Here is an 18,283-nt window from a genome sequence, read left to right as displayed (position 1 = left end):
ATAATGGAATATTACGCAGTGATCAAAAAGAATGAAATCTTCCATTTGCAACAACGTGGTTGGAACTAGAGTGTATTATGCTAGGCAAAATATGTCAATCAGAGAAAGATAAGTATCATATGATTTCACTCATATGTGAAACTTAAGAAACAAAACCGATGAACATAGGGGAAGGGAAGGAAGAATAAGATGAAAGCAGAGAGGGAGGCAATTTATAAGAGACTCAAAAATACAGAGAAGAAATTCAGGGTTGCTGAAGAGGAAGTGGGTGGGGGAGGGGCTAAATGGGTGATGGGCATTAAGGAGGGCACTTGTTGGGACGAGCACTGGGAGTTATATGTAAGTGATGTATCACTGGGTTCTACTCGTGAAACCAACACTCCACTGTATGTTAACTAACTTGAATTGAAATAAATAAATATAAGGTGTGCTTGGGTGGCTCAGTCAGTTAAGCATCCGACTTTGGCTCAGATCATGATCTCACAGCTCTTGAGTTCAAGCCCCATGTTGGGCTCTGTGCTGACAGCTTAAATTCTATGTCTCTGCCCCTCTCTGCCCCTCCCCAGCTCAGGCCATCTGTCTCTCTCTCTCTCCTCTCTCTCTCTCTCTCCGCCTCTTAAAAATAAATAAAAATATTTAAAAATACAAATTATTTGGTTTTTAATCTATAATATTTTATTATGTGTCTGTAAAAGAACTCTATTTTTAGCATGCCTGGGTGGCTCAGTGGGTTGAGCGTCCAACTTTAGCTCAGGTCATGATCTTGCAATTGACAAGTTCGAGCACCACATCAGGCTGTGTGAGATTATGTTTTTTTCACTTATATGTCCAAAGTTCCTTTGTATATCAGTATCTTAACTGCTCTTCTTAATAGTGGACACTTAATATATTAATGTGTCTTGTAGATCGGTTTTATTCTCCTCATTAGGATCCTGATCTCTTAGTACCTTGTTCCACAATGTGTACAACAGTCACTTCCTTACTCAAGTGTTCACCAAATATGCATCTCCAAGAAAAGTTTTCATGGAGCAACAAACTTTAATAAATAGACTTTAGAATATGATCTCAGACTCTAGATGTCCTTTAATATGCTGAAGCAAAATTTTATTTTATTTTATTACTTTTTAAAATTTAAATTATAGTTAGCTTCGTTGAGTCCAAAGAAAATGTTCAGATGCAAAGTTGTACGTATATATTACATGTGTTTTTTCAAATAAACACATATACGCACATGCACATAAACACAAACTCACTTAAAAGAAATCTTATCTGAGTACAGTTGGCAAGAATGTTGCATTAGTTTCAGGAGCACAAGGTAGCGATTCAACGTCTCTGCCCATTACGCGGTGCTCGCCGCAAAGGTAGCTGCTGTCTGTTATCATACAAACCCATCCAGTATCATTGGCTGTATTCCATACCCCGTGCCTTTTTTACCCCAAGACTCATTCATTCCATAACTGGACGCCTGTATCTCCCACTGCCCCTCACCCATTCTGCCCATCCGCCCACGTCCCCTCAGGCAAACCATGAGGTTTTTTTCTCTGTCTTTGTAGGTCTCATTCTGCTCTTTTGTGTGTTTGTTTGTTCACTTAAAATTTTTTTTAATGTTTATGCATTTAATTTTGAGAGAGAGGTGTGGGGAGAGGCTGAGAGAAGGAAAGACAGAGAATACCAAGCAGCCTCATGTCAACGCAGACACTGACATGGGGGTTGAACTCACAAAATGTGAGATTGCGACCTGAGCCAATATCAAGAGGCAGGTGCTTAACCAACTGAGCCATCCAAGAGCCCCATCTTTATTCATTTTAAATGCAAACCCATACATAATCTCTTATATTATGTTGAAAGGAAACTTAAGAGAAAGTTGATGGTGTAGTTATTAAAAGAGTAAATGTTTGAATTAATATGCTTTTAAAAGAATGGAGATGTGTAGACACAAAGATTTCAAGATAGACAAAAATGATAGACATACATCTAAAGGATGAATTACTTTTCCTGTCATAATGCCTCCCAGACGTCAAAATCTGAAGCATTCGTGCAGTTACGTACTAAGAAATTCTCTACCAGCTAAAGAGGATGATTATCTGTAAATTGATTGTAAATCTCCTTTTCTACTTAGAGATGAGATTACGATGCAAAATGCCTTTACCCAGGGGAAACTCCATGAATGAAGGGAGAACCCTAATCTCAGATTTTAATTAATTAATTTATTTATTTATATATCATTTTTTTTTATGTTTATTTATTTTTGAGACAGAGAGAGACAGAGCATGAGCAGGGAAGGGGCAGAGAGAGAGGGAGACACAGAATCTGAAGCAGGCTCCAGGCTCTGAGCTGTCAGCACAGAGCCCAACGTGGGGCTTGAACTCACAAACTGTGAGATCATGACCTGAGCCGAAGTCAGACGTTTAACCAACTGAGCCACCCAGGTGCCCCCCTAATCTCAGATTCTTAACAAAATTTCATTGGAACAACACTTGTCGTTTTAAGTCCTAACGCTGATGTAAAATAACTACATTGGTGTTTTAAAATTCATTTATGTTCTTACATTCGATGCATCAGAAGCCTGAAGTGGTTCACCTTGGTCTAAAATGAAAATGGTTGCAAGGCCTGATTTCTTCTCAAAGCTACCGGGAAGAACCTGTTTACTTTTCTATTCCAAGATAATGTTATACTGCAAGAAAAAAAAAATCTCACCATATTTCATATAATTAAAAGTCTTTACAAAGAGGGGCTGAACAGCAGCTCTTAATTGTGATGTGGAATGAAAGTCCTAAAAGTGTGCGAATGTGTCATGAAGCTGCGGTACGTAGTGCTCAGGGTCCGTATGAAGGAGCTTTTTTCTCCTCCTTGTTGAAAAGGAAAACCGGAATGTTGTGTAGATGGCAGGACTGTGTCTCCAACACAAGCCAACAGCTCGGAGATCCAAGGGAACTAATCCACACAGATTGCTCAGTCCCAGACTTGGGCGAAACATTGACATAAGCGTTGGGAGTCGCTGCTGGGAGGTCTGAACTCTGAGAGCAGCGGAGTCCATGAGGAAGGAATACTCAACACTGGGGTCACGCAGTTATAACCTGGTCTATGGGGAACACAGAACCTCCAGAAAAGTTTCCTTTGTGTCCAGACCAGTGTCCCCCAGGGAAATCATGTGCTGCTCCAAAGAGGAGGAGGAGGGGAACGTGCCTCATGAACAGACAGAGGAAACTATAAATACCTCCTGTGCACACCCACTGCCTGTGCCACCGTGGGCTGACGGGACCAGGTTGTTGCTTGTGGAGTCGAAAGCTTGACTGGGAGACCCATGCTAGCCTCCGTTCTGCCGTCTTGTGTGGGGACAGAGTTTAGTCACCACCAGTAACCATCCAGGAGGGATCCAGACGGCCACATGGACACCTCTCCCTCAGAGCTCCCAACCAGGTGGGTCTGAGAGCTTGGCAAGACCCGGAGGAAAGGGTCAGAGAGAATCAAAGCCAGGCGCATTTACCTGAGGTCACCTGACAGCCACCAGCCTAGCCCAGAACGTGGAGATCTCTATGGCCATGTACTTGCCTGATCATGCCCTTCTGAAAACCTACAGTGAACAAGGTCAGAGAGGGCCCCGCTCCTTTGGTACTTGCCTTATAATGGTAGAGTCACAGGACTATGAAAAAAGTTTGTGTGGTGTAAGAGCCTCAGGCAGAAATCTTACGGAGATGGTGACTCAGAGCCACAATGGTTGTCATGGTATGTGCAGAACTTTGTAGCGCAAGGTCTGAACAGAACTTTGCATGTTGTGCAAACCAGAAACAGGACCAGAGTGTGCCCAACACTCAGCCAAAAAGATCACAACACAAAGCCCAGGAAAAACAGAGAAAAGACGCCACGTCTAAAAAGTGAAAGGGACTTGTCCTACCTTCTCTAAGATCACAGGACATCCAATTGGTCAAAGAAATAGCAAAGTCTCAAGGTGCTTTTTCAAAGAAAAAGCAAGTCTCTTACCTTCCATTATAACCTGCCCAACTTTTGCTGTGCTTTGCATATTTCCTGTGCCGAAGGGTTGATTTATTCCCTTAGCACACTTTTCTCTTGGAGCATTCACTCTGTAAGACGATGCACACCCTGAAGATCCCACTAATGTCGTCTACTGACTGAATTTAATTTTGCTCCTTACTATTTTTGCTGGGCATCAGGGTGGTAACAAGGGTTGGAGTGTTGTCAGAACCAGGGATATTCTTTCTTCACGGCCCCTCAGATTTCAGCGACCACCTGAGCCATTAGATCTTTTCTGCCACTTCCATTTTATTTCACTTTCTTGTTTCCCTCTCTCTCTCTGATTTTGAGAAGATTGTTTGTGTTTCTTTAAATACAGGAAAGAAAATGAACATGCCAGTCTGACTTGTCAATTTTATTTGTTCATGGGAAACTTACATCATTTGCAGGAATGATAATGGATCTGCGCATTTTGAGTTATACCCACTCCGAACTTAATTGTTAGGGGTGGAGTGAGAAGTCATGGTAAAATCACAGCCCAGGGATCACTAATTTGGGGTGTGTGTGTGTGTGTGTGCCTTGTGAAATGACATCCGTCATCAGAGCAGGGGACATGGTCCAATATATTCCAAGGTGATTCTTATAATATAGAAGCCAGAACTCAATCAACACACCATATTCTAGAGAGCTCTATGTCAACTTACAGCAGACTTTGCAGGTAGATTCTAAAATACAAGCAGCATATATTGTGGGTGAGTGACTCCTTTCTCTTGAAGGGGAACCAGCAACGAGGCCACCTATTTCTTTGAAATTGCCTGACACGATCTCTGATCATTTTCCTGCTCATTCCCTTTCCCATACATGCTTCCTGTGTTGGACTCAAATAGCTCAAAGTAGTATCATTCTCAGGGCCTTAGCTGAGGCCATTCCCTCTACCATCACACACTTCCTCACACAGGCTCTGGGCTCCTGCCTTCCTTCCCTGCAGGTCTCTGATCAAATGTCACCTTGTTTACTGGTCTTGACCAAACACTGACTACAAAATAGCACTCCTATCCACGCTCTCCTTTATATCTGCTTCTGTCTCTTCATAGCACTTGACACCCTGTGATGTCTTATTAATATTTGTATTTGATTCTACTCATTCTCCATCACTAGATTATAGTGGCTTTTGGTTTTCAGTATCCCATGCTCATGGCCTAGACAATGCCTGGGACATGTTTGACCCTCAGTACATATTCCTCCAATGCAGGAAAGAGATTCTTAGTAAGACAGTAAAATACATGACCTCTTCTGGGGAGTGTGGAGAATGAGACCAAAACACCTAACTGAAATGAAACAGGAGGGAATCTCTTCAAATGGACAATCCTTTGGGGACAAAAGGGACAAGATACTGAAATGAACTTCTTGACTGCACAATATAAATGGTAGCGTTTCAACTATGTGAGTAAACTGTTGATGTGAAAATTAATGATGTCCTTTGCCTCTTTCCGGGGGTCAGTGCATCCTCATGGAACCAGGAAATATTACACGGATATCAAAATTTCTTCTCCTGGGATTTTCAGAGAGACCAGAACTGCAGCCCCTCCTGTTTGGGCTTTTCCTCTCCATGTACCTGATCAATGTGTTTGGCAACCTGCTTATCATCCTGGCCGTCAGCTCTGACTCCCACCTCCACACCCCCATGTACTTCTTCCTGGCCAACCTGTCCTTTGTAGACATTTGCTTCACCTCCACCACCGTCCCGAAGATGCTGGTGAACATCCAGACCCAGACCAAAGTCATAACCTATGAGGACTGTATCACACAAATGAACTTTTTCATAACCTTTGCGGGGATGGACGACATTCTCCTGAGTGTGATGGCCTATGACAGGTTTGTGGCCATCTGTCACCCCCTGCACTACATGGTCATCATGAACCCCCGGCTCTGTGGGCTGCTGGTTCTGGTGTCCTGGATCACGAGTGTCCTGTATTCCTTGGTACACACCTTAATGGTGTTGCGGCTGTCCTTCTGTACAGAAGTAGTGATCCCCCACTTTTTCTGTGAAATCAATCAGATGATCCAACTTGCCTGTTCTGACACCTTTCTTAATAACGTGGTGATGTATCTTGCAGCTGTGTTGCTGGCTGGAGGTCCCCTTGCTGGGATCCTTTACTCTTATTCTAAGATAGTTTCTTCCATACATGGGATCTCATCAGCTCAGGGCAAGTTTAAAGCATTTTCCACCTGTGCGTCTCACCTCTTGGTTGTCTCCTTATTTTATTTTACGAGCCTAGGAGTGTACCTCAGCTCTGCTGCTACCCAGAATTCCCACTCAAGTGCCACAGCCTCGGTGATGTACACGGTGGTCACACCCATGCTGAACCCCTTCATCTACAGCCTGAGGAACAGAGACATAAAAAGGGCTCTGAAAAGAATCGTTGGGATCCAGTGATATAAGAAACAATCATCCAAAGGCTGAAGACATGCCCATGATTGAAGGGCTCAAATCCTCAGAGCCAGGAACTGCCAATCTTTGATCAGACTGTGGAAGTAGAATCTACTCCTTCTGTTTATTTCTTGGCATTTCCATTTGTTTGATCAACTTCTCTCTACATTTAAGGAACTCACTTCATTAAGCTTCTGCTGTGACTGAAATACAGACGGTTTCTCCTTTGTCTATTTGCAGGTGTCCCCAAAGTTTACCCCAACCTTGGGTCACGAATGCCTGAAATTTCTGTATCTCACATGGGACTAGTTGGATTTCTTAAAATTAATTACATCTCAAATGACTTATACCATGTCGGGTAAATTTCCCCTAGATTTCCTGAGATCATTATCATGAATTATATGCTTCATACGGAATAAAGCTACACTTGATCAGTAAGCCATTTCCATCATTTTACTGTCAAGGAGAATACAAAAGCACAGTTTCCACCTTGGGTCTCAGTCTTTTTCTTCACTTCCTTTAGGACTCCACCTGATGATGTGGACTCTAACATTGTTCCATTCAAGCCTCAGGCAATTCACACCCCGCGCTGGCTAGGAAAGCCTAAGCACTCACCGGCACCCATGTGCTTGTCCACACTCCCACAGACCTTTCCCTGACCACAGCCTATGCCTTGGCCGCACCAGCCCTTGGGTTCTTATTGTGATTGCAGGACACACGTCAGCAACATCTATCGGAGAACTCTAATAGCCCCAGGTTTATTACTCATGTATGCTGGAGGGCACATGGGATGGTCAAAAGCCATTCTGGGAGGTGTCAGAAGGGGAGAGAGAGTCAAGAGGAAAAGAGAGAGAGAGGAAGCTGTTGAGGGATCTGGCTTTCTCAAAGACCACGGCCAGGGTGGGTAGCTGGTGTTGGGCTCACACGTTCTTGGAGAATTGTACTGAGTAGAATGTGTGGGCTGAAGGGGAAAATCTGATTCACTCATGTGTCAGTCTCTAGTTTATAAAGGGCTTTCTGAATTGGTACTTCGTGACTGGGGGTAGCCGAGGGCTTATCTGGTGATTGTGGAACACATCTGACGGTATGTTTATTCAACATGGTTGTGTTCGAAACGGACCCGGGAAAAATACGTCATTTCAGTCACTTGCGTTAAACATGCCCTTATGCTTTGCAAGAGGTCTCTTGGTTGTAGTTTGTTACTCAGCTCTGGGTCCAGAATTCCTACCATAGTCACTGGGAAAACCTGATTAGCTAATCTAGATCTCCTAGTGGAGTGTACTTAGGCAAATTTGAATAAATAGATCGACCTGATATGTTCTTCGTATCGGCCTGACCATAAGTATGAGGAGGCAAACTTTCGAAACACTCATTTTGTGACACACAAAATATTTCTCTCATTTTTTAAAAACATCACAGTTCATGCTATGCACCTATTTATTAAAGCATGGAAGAGGTGTTCACCACTGAGGGAGTTTGTTCATCGAGGCACAGGATTGCTTAGTGTCTTCTACGTTTTATCACTGAATTATCTTCCTGTTTCTGCTTGAAAACTTTTAATGTGATCCGCTCATATGATTCTTTGCATTGTTACACGAAATAGCTTCCTTTTCCTGATATATGTCACAAATCCCACGGGATGGCGAATGCACAGTATCAGCACCATCTATATAATACGTCCTTTCTGCTCTGAAATCTCTTCCACCTGCTTCACTAGAGGAAGCTTCACCCAAGAACTGCATGTCCTGCCAGTCATGTGGGTCAGGGTTACCAGTTCTTCTGCACAAATGGGCATGTCCTTCAGAGTCGCCCAAGCTGACGAGCAGCCTGTTCAATCTGCTGCATAAATCCTTCTTTGCTCTAAAAAATAATAATAACAGGTGAAAGGGACTGGAGATTAGGATGTGGGCATATCTGATGGTGCCTTATTCTCCTTACTGTAAAAGCTTGTTCATCAGGGTATTATTTTGGTCACTTATAAAAGCAATAAACACAGATTTCACACAGCCTGAAGAATGAGCGAATACACGATCCTTTCACAATTACAGGCACGCAAGGACAAGATTTGGGGCAGAAGCCTTCACGCTATGTACGCTTATCTCTAACACAGGATCATCTTCTTGCTAATCAAACAGTGGTTCGCAGACTCAGACCTGCGCTTCGGCATCACCCAGGAGCTTGGAGAAATGCAGAATCTCTAAGATTTTGCGTTTGTAGTGGGATCCGTGTGGATTCATGGGCACGGTGAAGTTGGAGATATGATGGTCCAGCTGGGCTTCTCACTGTTATTGGTGGACATTGGTGGCAGGATAACAGTATTTTGGGGTGCTTTCCTGTGGACTGTAGGTGTTTGGCAGGTTCCCTTCAGACTTTGACAGACGTCCCAGGGGAAAATTCATTTTTGGCTGAGAACCGCAACCCCAAGATTGAGAACCAGAAGCATCCTGACAGAATCAAACTCAAGGGACACCACACACTCAGATATTAAATTTGGACAGATGACTAGACATCACCAAGCACCATTTATACATCGTAAAATGTAGTTCATAACTATGCCTCCTCAGGGATAAGATTTTATAAAGATTAAATCCAAACTCTCTGTGAGATGTTAAGCTCACATTGTAGTACATAACTAGATCTCAATACATCTGTTGTATTTAAGGACCATTTTATAACAAGGGACCAAATGACAGGTTTTAGCCTGTTATAAAACAAGTGACAGAAAAGGTGTCTTGAAGCCAATCTCTGTGGCACCCAATGTTTATTATCAGAAGAAGTCATTTCTCTGCTTTATTCTTTCTTTCTTTTTTTTAATATATGAAATTTATTGTCAAATTTGTTTCCATACAACACCCAGTGCTCATCCCATCAAGTGCCTTCTTCAATGCCCATCACTCACTTTCCCCTCTCCCCCACCCCCCATCTACACTCGGTTTGTTCTCAGTCCTCAAGAGTCTCTTATGGTTTGCCTCCCTCCCTCTAACTTTCTTTTCCCCTTCCCCTCCCCCATGCTCTTCTCTTAAGTTTCTCAAGATCCACCTATGAGTGAAAACATACGGTATCTGTATTCCTCTGCCTGTCTTCTTTCACTTAGCCTAACACTCTCTAGTTCTATCCATGTTGCTGCAAATGGCAGGATTTCATTCTTCCTCATTGCCATGTAGTATTCCATCGTATATATAAACCACAACTTTAGTATCCATTTGTCAGTTGGTGGACATTTCGGCTCCTTACATAATTTGGCTGTTGCTGAAAGCGCTGCTCGAAACATTGGGTGCACGTGCCCCTGTGCGTCAGCACTCCTGTGTCCTTGGGTAGATTCCTAGCGGCGTTGTTGATAAGAACAGTAGACACTGGGTCGCCTCGTGGGCTCAGTGGGTTCATCTTCTATGTCTTGATTCCAGCTTAGGACACGACCCCCTGGTCATGGAACTGGGCCCCCAGATTGTTTCTGCACTGAGCATGGAGACTGCTTGGGCTTCTCTCTCTCCCTCTTTCTCTGACTCTCTCTCTCTCTTAAAATAAATAAATAAACATTTAAAAAGCTTCTCCTGGTCCCTCTCTCCCTCCCTTCCTCTCCCCAACTCATGCTCTCTCTCTCCCTCTCTCTCAAAAACAAACAAAGAGACAGACAGACAGCACTGGAAATGCTACAGCTGGGTCCCTAGGACAGGCAATGCTTGGAAGGCAAAGAGGACTAATCCCGGAGGGTTCCTTGGTGTTAGACTTGGAAAGTGTGTCTCGGCTGAGATAAGGTGCCACAAGATTTACACATCAGGAAGGGGACAAGTTCAGGGAAAAGGGGAGGAAAAAAAGAACTGCATTCACTTGGTCTCTGACCTAGTCTTTTGGGAACCGAGATTCATTAGGAAAAAATACTTGTGTCCAGAGCAGTTTTCCACTTGGGAATATGAGATCAGAGGCTGGGGTACCAAGAGGGAAATGAGCTAATGAGCGGATACGGGGAGCTGTAAATACTCTCTGGTGTCCTGTTAGCCTGTGCAAACTTGGATGGGAAGGGACAAGGTCTCCCTTGTTCTTCCAGGCCCTAATTATGGCTGGGGCCCATGCTTTACTCCGTCCTGCTGTCTCAGCTGAGAACAGTGCTTTAGTCCCTACCATCTGCAGTCCAGGGGGGGCATTCAGACTTGTCACAAGGAGACCTTGTCAGACACCCCAGCCAGGTGAGCCCAATGGCCCGGTGCACCATGGATGACAGGGTCAGAAGAATGGAAGCCAAGTTCATTAACCTGTCTTCGCCTGAGAGCCAATTCAACTTAGTGCAGGAGGGGTGATCACTGTGTTCATTTGTTTGATTAAGTGATGTATTTATTCAGTGGCTGTGTCAGTTTCACAGAGTGGATGCTCACACTTTTGTTGATCTTCCATATTCTATTCCTTTAACTTACTATTAAGGCAATGGCAGTTTATTTTACCACCCGGTGACTCAGGAACCACACAAGTTTCTTAGATAATTGCTCTGCCTCATCCGTTTCATTCACCACCACCCCCACTCTCTGCCTCGCTGTCTGTTGAACAGACTTTTTTATGTTTGTGTAAATCACAGCGGAAACTTGCCATTCCAAAATGGAGCCTCAAATTCATGTGTCCATGGGAGGCTTAAGAACTGGCATTTCTGGGAACCATTTCTATAGTTTGCAGGTAAAAGATCGCTGATCTGGCCTCACTGGATTATTTGTTTTTCAGGTGTGGAGTTTGGAGAGTTCTTTATAGATTTTGGATACTAGCCCTCTGTCCGATATGTCATTTGCAAGTATCTTTTCCCATTCTGTCAGCTGCCTTTTAGCTTTGTTGATTGTTCCCTTTGCAGCACAGAAGCTTTTTATCTTCATGAGCTTCCGATAGTTAATTTTTGCTTTTAATCCCCTTGCCTTTGGAGATAGAGACACAGAATCTGAAGCAGGCTCCAGGCTCCAAGATGTCAACACAGAGCCCAATACATGATCCCAATGTGGGGCTCAAACTCATGAACCATGAGATTATGACCTGAGCTGAAGTTGGACACCCAACCAACTGAGCCACCCAAATGCCCCATCTACAAGGCATTTAACAAAGAGTTAGTATCTATTCTCTTCAACCTACTCCAAAATATTGAATAGGAGGGAAAGCTTCCAAATACATCAATCAGGCCAACATTACCCTGATGCTGGAACCAGACAACGACACCCCCAAAAAAGAAAACTATAGACCAGTATCCTTGATGAAGATGGATGCAAAAATCCACAGGAAAATCCTAGCAAACCACACATGACAGTATATTAAAAAGATCATTCACCATGATCAGGTAGGATTTATTTCAGGGATACAAGGGTGTTTCAATATTTTGAAAATCAATGTTATACACATCAACAAAATGAAGGATAAAAATCATATGATCATCTCAATAGATGAAGAAAAATCATTTGACAAAATTCAACATTCATTCATGATAAAACCTCAGTAAAGTGGGGTTAGAGGCAACATATCTCCACATAATAAAGGCCACCTATGAAAATCCCATAGGTAGCATCATACTCAATGGTGAAAAGTCGAAAGCTTTTCCCGCAATGTCAGGAAGAAGAAAATATGTCCACTCACACTTATTCAACATAGTACTGGAAGTCCTAGCCACAGCAATCAGATAAGAAAAAGAAATAAGGGATATCCATATTGGTAAAGAAGTTAAACTGTCACTATTTGCAGATGACATGATACTATACATGGCAAATCCAAAAGAATCTACCAAAACATTCCTAGAAGTATGGATAAAGAAGATGTGGTATATATACATACAATATACAATCAAAAAGAGTGAAATCTTGCCATTCGAAAGAATGTGGATGGAACTAGAGTGTATTATGCTAAGCGAAATAAGTCAGTCAGAGAAAGACAAATATATCATTTCACTCATATGTGGAATTTAAAATGTAGTTCATAACTATACCTCCTCAGGGATAAGATTTTATAAAGATTAAATCCAAACTCCCTGTTAGATGTTAAGCTCACTTTATAGTACATAACTAGATCTTAATACATCTGTTATATTTAAGGACCATTTTATAACAAGGGACCAAATGACAGCTTTTAACGTCTTATAAAACAAGTGACAGAAAAAGTGTCTTGAAGCCAATCTCTGTGGCACCCAAGTTTTATTATCAGAAGAAGTCATTTCTCTGCTTTATTATTTTTCTTTTTTTTAATATATGAAATTTATTGTCAAAATGGTTTCCATACAACACCCAGTGCTCATCCCAACAAGTGCCTTCTTCAATGTGCATCCCCCTCTCTCCCCTCTCCCCACCCCCCACCTACCCTTGGTTTGTTCTCATTCCTCAAGAGTCTCTTATGGTTTGCCTCCCTCCCTCTAACTCTCTTTTCCCCTTCCCCTCCCCCATGCTCTTCTCTTAAGTTTCTCAAGATCCACCTATGAGTGAAAACATACGGTATCTGTCTTTCTCTGCTTGACTTCTTTCACTTAGCATAACACTCTCTAGTTCCATCCACGTTGCTGCAAATGGCAGGATTTCATTCCTTCTCATTGCCAAGTACGATTCCATTGTGTATATAAACCACAACTTCTGTATCCATTTGTCAGTTGATGGATATTTGGGCTCTTTACATAATTTGGCTGTTGCTGAAAGCGCTGCTCTAAACATTGGGTGCACGTGCCCCTGTGCATCAGCACTCCTGTGTCCTTGGGTAGATTCCTAGTGGTGCTGTAGATAAGAACAGTAGACACTGGGTCGCCTCGTGGGCTCAGTGGGTTCATCTTCTGTGTCTTGGTTGCGGCTTAGGACATGACCCCATGGTCTGGAACTGAGCCCCCAGATTGCTTCTGCAGTGAGCATAGAGACTGCTTGGGATTCTCTCTCTCCCTCTTTCTCTGACTCTCTCTCTCTTAAAATAAATAAATAAACATTTAAAAAGCTTCTCTATGTCCCTCTCTCCCTCCTTTCCTCTCCCCCACTCATGCTCTCTCTCTCCCTCTCTCTCAAAAACAAACAAAGAGACAGACAGACAGACAGCACTGGAAATGTTACATCTGGGTCCCTAGGACAGGCAATGCTTCGAAGGCAAAGAGGACTAATCCCGGAGGGTTCCTTGGTCTTAGACTTGGAGGAAAGTGTGTCTCGGCTGAGATAAGGTGCCAGACGATTTACACATCAGGAAGGGGACAAGTTCAGGGAAAAGGGGAGGAAAAAAAGAACGGCATTCACTTGGTCTCTGACCTAGTCTTTTGGGAACAGAGATTCATTAGGAAAAAATACTTGTGTCCAGAGCAGTTTTCCACTTGGGAATATGAGATCAGAGGCTGGGGTACCAAGAGGGAAATGAGCCTAATGAGTGGATACGGGGAGCTGTAAATACTCTGTGGTCTCCTGTCAGCCTGTGCGACCTTGGATGGGAAGGGACAGGGTCTCCCTCTGTTCTTCCAAGCCCTAATTATGGCTGGGGGCCCATGCTTTACTCCATCCTGCTGTCTCAGCTGAGAACAGAGCATTAGTCCCTACCATCTGCAGTCCAGGGAGGCATTCAGACTTGTCACAAGGAGACCTTGTCAGACACCCCAGCCAGGTGAGCCCAATGGCCCGGTGCGCCGTGGATGAGAGGGTCAGAAGAATGGAAGCCAAGTTCATTAACCTGTTTTCGCCTGAGAGCCCATTCAACTTAGTGCAGGAGGGGTGATCGCTGTGTTCATTTGTTTGTTTGATTAAGTGATGTATTTATTCAGTGGCTGTGTCAGTTTCACAGAGGGGATGCTCACACTTTCATTGATCTTCCATATTCTATTCCTTTAACTACTATTAAGGCAATGGCAGTTTATTTTACCACCCGGTGTCTCAGGAACCACACAAGTTTATTAGATAATTGCTCTGCCTCATCCGTTTCATTCTTCACCACCCCCACCCTCTGCCTCGTTGTCTGTTGAACAGACTGTTTTATGTTTGTGTAAATCACAGCAGAAACTTGCCATTCCAAAATGGAGCCTCAAATTCATTTGTCCATGGGAGGCTTAAGAACTGGCATTTCTGGGAACCATTTCTATACTTTGCAAGGAAAAGATGTCTGATCTGGCCTCTTTGGGTTGTGTCCATTCCCAGCATAACCGGGATGGTGAGGTCTGTGAAGACAGGGAAATACACAACCCAGGAGGCCATGGTGTCTTGTGACTGGTGAAGGGTGAGCAGTCCTCAAAAGTTAGAGAGGGAGGGAGCCAAACCAGAAGAGACTCTTAAAAACTGAGAACAATCTGAGGGTTGATGGGGGCGGGAGGAGGGGGAGGCTGGGTGATGGGTATTGAGGAGAACACCTGTGGGGATGAGCACTGCGTGTTGTATGGAAACCAATTTGACAATGAATTTCATATTTTAAAAAGAGGGGGGCCAGGACTCAGAAATCCCAAGATGATGCAATACAGGGGCCAGAACTCAGTCAAGAGAAGGCACCAAGAAGGGGATCTGTGGCAACTCATGGGATGCCTTGAGACCATGATGTATACAGAGGGAGACGTAGCGTGGGCAAGGACGGCCCTGTGCCTTGAGATGACAGTTGTAGCAGAGAGGCCACTTTTCTCCCCACATGTGTGACAGCGTCTGTCATCAGTCTCCATCAGGCTCTTTGCCCTTGCAGCACTGGCTTTGCTTTTTGCCTTGAACTTCTGAAACAATACTTTCCTTGGGGCCTTTGTACTGGCCATTCCCTCTGCCAGGTAAAGGCTTCCCACATAATCCTTTCTGTCTTATATGTGTTCTGTGTTACAATGTCACCTGTTTGCAGAATTTGCCTCTATAATCAGTAAAACAGAATGCCTTATTGGCTCCCTCTTTATTCCTGCTTTTCTTTTCTTCACAGCAGCCCTCACCATCTGAAAAGTTATAGAATTCTCTTTTTTTGCTTATATATTTTATCTCCATGATTCTAGGGATTTACGTTCTTCACCACACCCTATGCTCATTGCCTGAAACATGGTCAATGCTCAATTTATATTCTTGAATACTTGAAGAATTTCTCAGTGAAATTATAAAAAATATCATTTCTTCCAGAAGAAACTTTTAGCAAAAAAAAAAACCTCCATCAATGTGGCAGAAGGATCCCTTAATGGGGGCCATATCTATACACAACATATTTAAATGAATATCTGGGGGCGCCTGGGTGGTTCAGTCGTAGAAGCGAACAACTCTTGATTTCGGCTCAGGTCTCCACCATAAGCCAACATTTTGGAGATCCGAGGGATCTAATCCAGACTGATTGCTTAGTCTTAGACTGTGGGAAAATGTTAAAATCAGGGTTGGGATTAGGTGCTGGGATATTTGAACTCTGGGAGGGACAGAACTCACAAGGTAGGAGTAATCAACACAGGGGTCACGCAGTTATGACCTGGTCTATTGGGAACACAGAAACTCCAGGAAATCTTTCTTTGTGTCCAGACCAGTGCCCCCCATGGAAATCATGTGCTGCAGGTTGGACAAGCAGGAGGGAAACATGCCTCATGAACAGACAAAGGAAACTATAAATGTCTCCTCTGTGCAGTCCCTCTGCCTGTGCCTCCGGGGGTGATGCGACCTGATTGTTGCTTCTAGAGTCCGAAGCTTGGCTGGATGACTCATGCTAGCCTCCTTCCCACCATCTTCTGCAGGGAGAGGGTTTAGTTGCCACCGATAGCCATCCAGGAGGAATTCAGACAGCCACATGGACACCTCTCCCTCAGAGCTCCCAGCCACGTGATTCCGGGTGCCCAGCAGGTCCAGCAGGAAAGGGTCAGAGAGAATCAATGCCAGGTGCATTCACTTGAGGTCACCACACAGCCACCAGCCTAGCCCAGAACCTGGAGATCTCTATGGTCATGTGCTTGGCTGACATGCCTTCCTGAATACCACAGTGGACAAGGTCAGAGAAGGTCCTGTTCCTTTGATACTTGCCTTATATGGCAGAGTCATAGTAGAATGAATTAAGTGTGTGGTGTAAGAGCCTCAGGCAGAAATCTTATGAAGACGGTGATTCAGAGCCTAGACTGACTGTCATGGTGTGTGCAGAATTCTGTAGAGCAAGGTCTGAACAAACCTTTGGGTGTTGTGCAAACCAGAAAGAGGACCAGAGTGTGCCCACTACCCTTGTCAAGAGAGAGGTCACAACGCAAAGGCCAGGAAAAACAAAGAAAAGATGCCACATCTGAAAAGTGAAAGGGACTTATCCACCTTCCCTAAGATCACAGGACATCCAATGGGTCAAAGAAATATGAACCAGGCACAGAAAAAAACCCCAAGTCTCCTACTGCTTCATTATAACCTGCCCAACTTTTGCTGTGCTTTGCATATTTCCTGTGCCGAAGGGTTGATTTATTCCCTTAGCACACTTTTCTCTTGGAGCATTCAGTCTGTAAGGCGATCCACATGCTGAACAACCCACTAATTTCGTCTTCTGACCACATTTAATTTTGCTCCTTATTATTTTTGCTGGGCATCAAGGAGGTAACAAGACTTGGAATGTTGTCAGACCTCAGGATGCTCTTTCTTCTTCACGGCCCCTCAGGTTTCAGTGACCATATGAACCATGAAATCTTTTGTGCCACTTCAATTTCATTTCACTCTCTTGCCTCTCTCTCTCTCTCTCTCTCTCTCTCTCTCTGTGTGTGTGTGTGTGTGTGTGTGTGTGTGTGTGTGTTTCTCTGATTTTGAGCAGATGGTTTGTTTTTCTTTAAATGCAGGACAGAAAATAAGCATGCCAGTCTGACCTGTCAATTGTATTTGTCCATAAGAAACTCAATCATTGGAATTCAGGTACCACTTTTACATCGTTTGTGAGGAATGATAATGGATCTGGCCACATTGGTTTATAGCCACTGTGAGCTTAATTATTGGGGCTGGAGGTGAGAACTCATGGAAGAACACAGCTCAGGGAGTGATGATTTGCTGTGTGTGTGTGTGTGTGTGTGTGTGTGTGTGTGTGTGTGTCTTGTCTTGTGGCGGGGGATCCGTTTCCAGAGCAGGGGTGCCTTAGCTAATATATTCTAAGTTGACTCTAATAATAGAGAAGCCAGCACTCAATCAGCACAGGGTATTCAAGAGGGCTCCTTGTCAAACTGCAGGAGGCTTTGCAGGTAGATTCTAAAATATAAGCAGTATATAGTGTGGGTGAGGGACTCCTTTCCCTCTAAAGGGAACCGGTAATGAGGCCATCCATTTCTTTGAAATTGCCTGACACCATCTCTGATTTCTCTCCTGTTTACTCCTCTTCACACAACGCTTCCGATTTTGGACCTCAATAGCTCAAGTAGTATGATCCTCAGGGTCTTAGCAGAGGCCATTCCCTCAGCCAGCACACACTTCCCCAGAAATGCTTGCAGATCCTGCCCTCCTTTCACTGAAGTCTCTGTTCAAATGTCACCTGTTACGGGTCTTGACCAAATACCAATTACAGAACGACACTCGTATCCACGCTCTCCTTTATATCTACTTTTGTTCTCTTCATAGCACTTTGACACCCTCTAATGTCTTATTAGTATTTTTATTTGTTTCTATTCATTCTCCGTCATTGGATGATACTTGCGTTTGGTTTTCCAGTATCCCATGCTCATTGCCTACACAATGCCTGGAATATGTTTCACAATCAGCACATATTCCTCCCATGCAGGAAAGAGATTCTTAGTAAAACAGTAAAATGCATGACCTGTGCTGGGGAGTGTGGAGAATGAGACCAAAACACCTAATCTGAGGTGAAACAGGAGGGAATCTCTTCAAAAGGACAATCCTTTGGGGACAAAAGGGACAAGATACCGAAATGAACTTCTTGACTGCACAATATAAATGGTAGCATTTCAACTATGTGAGTAAACTGTTCATGTGAAAATTAGTGATGTCCTTTGCCTCTTTCTAGGGTCAG

General features: G+C 43.7%; 1 protein-coding gene across 1 annotated transcript; it reads left to right on the top strand.

Annotated features, from left to right (window-relative positions):
• The first annotated feature begins 5,473 nt into the window (after positions 1–5,473).
• LOC109261415 (olfactory receptor 7A5-like) lies at positions 5,474–6,409 on the top strand. Its single transcript, XM_019439969.2, has one exon. The coding sequence runs from the start codon at positions 5,483–5,485 to the stop codon at positions 6,407–6,409; it is 927 nt and encodes a 308-aa protein (XP_019295514.2). The 5' UTR covers positions 5,474–5,482.
• Positions 6,410–18,283: the final 11,874 nt, after the last annotated feature.

This window comes from Panthera pardus, unplaced genomic scaffold (assembly GCF_024362965.1).
Source record: "Panthera pardus isolate Hobbes unplaced genomic scaffold, ASM2436296v1 HiC_scaffold_8, whole genome shotgun sequence".
NCBI lineage: Eukaryota > Metazoa > Chordata > Mammalia > Carnivora > Felidae > Panthera > Panthera pardus.
The sequence above is the reverse complement of the archived record's forward strand: the minus strand, read 5'-3'. Positions and strand labels throughout refer to the sequence as shown.

Coding starts and splice junctions, on each gene's coding strand:
- LOC109261415 (XM_019439969.2), top strand. CDS start 5,483: ATGGAACCAGGAAATATTACACGGATATCAAAATTTCTTCTCCTGGGA.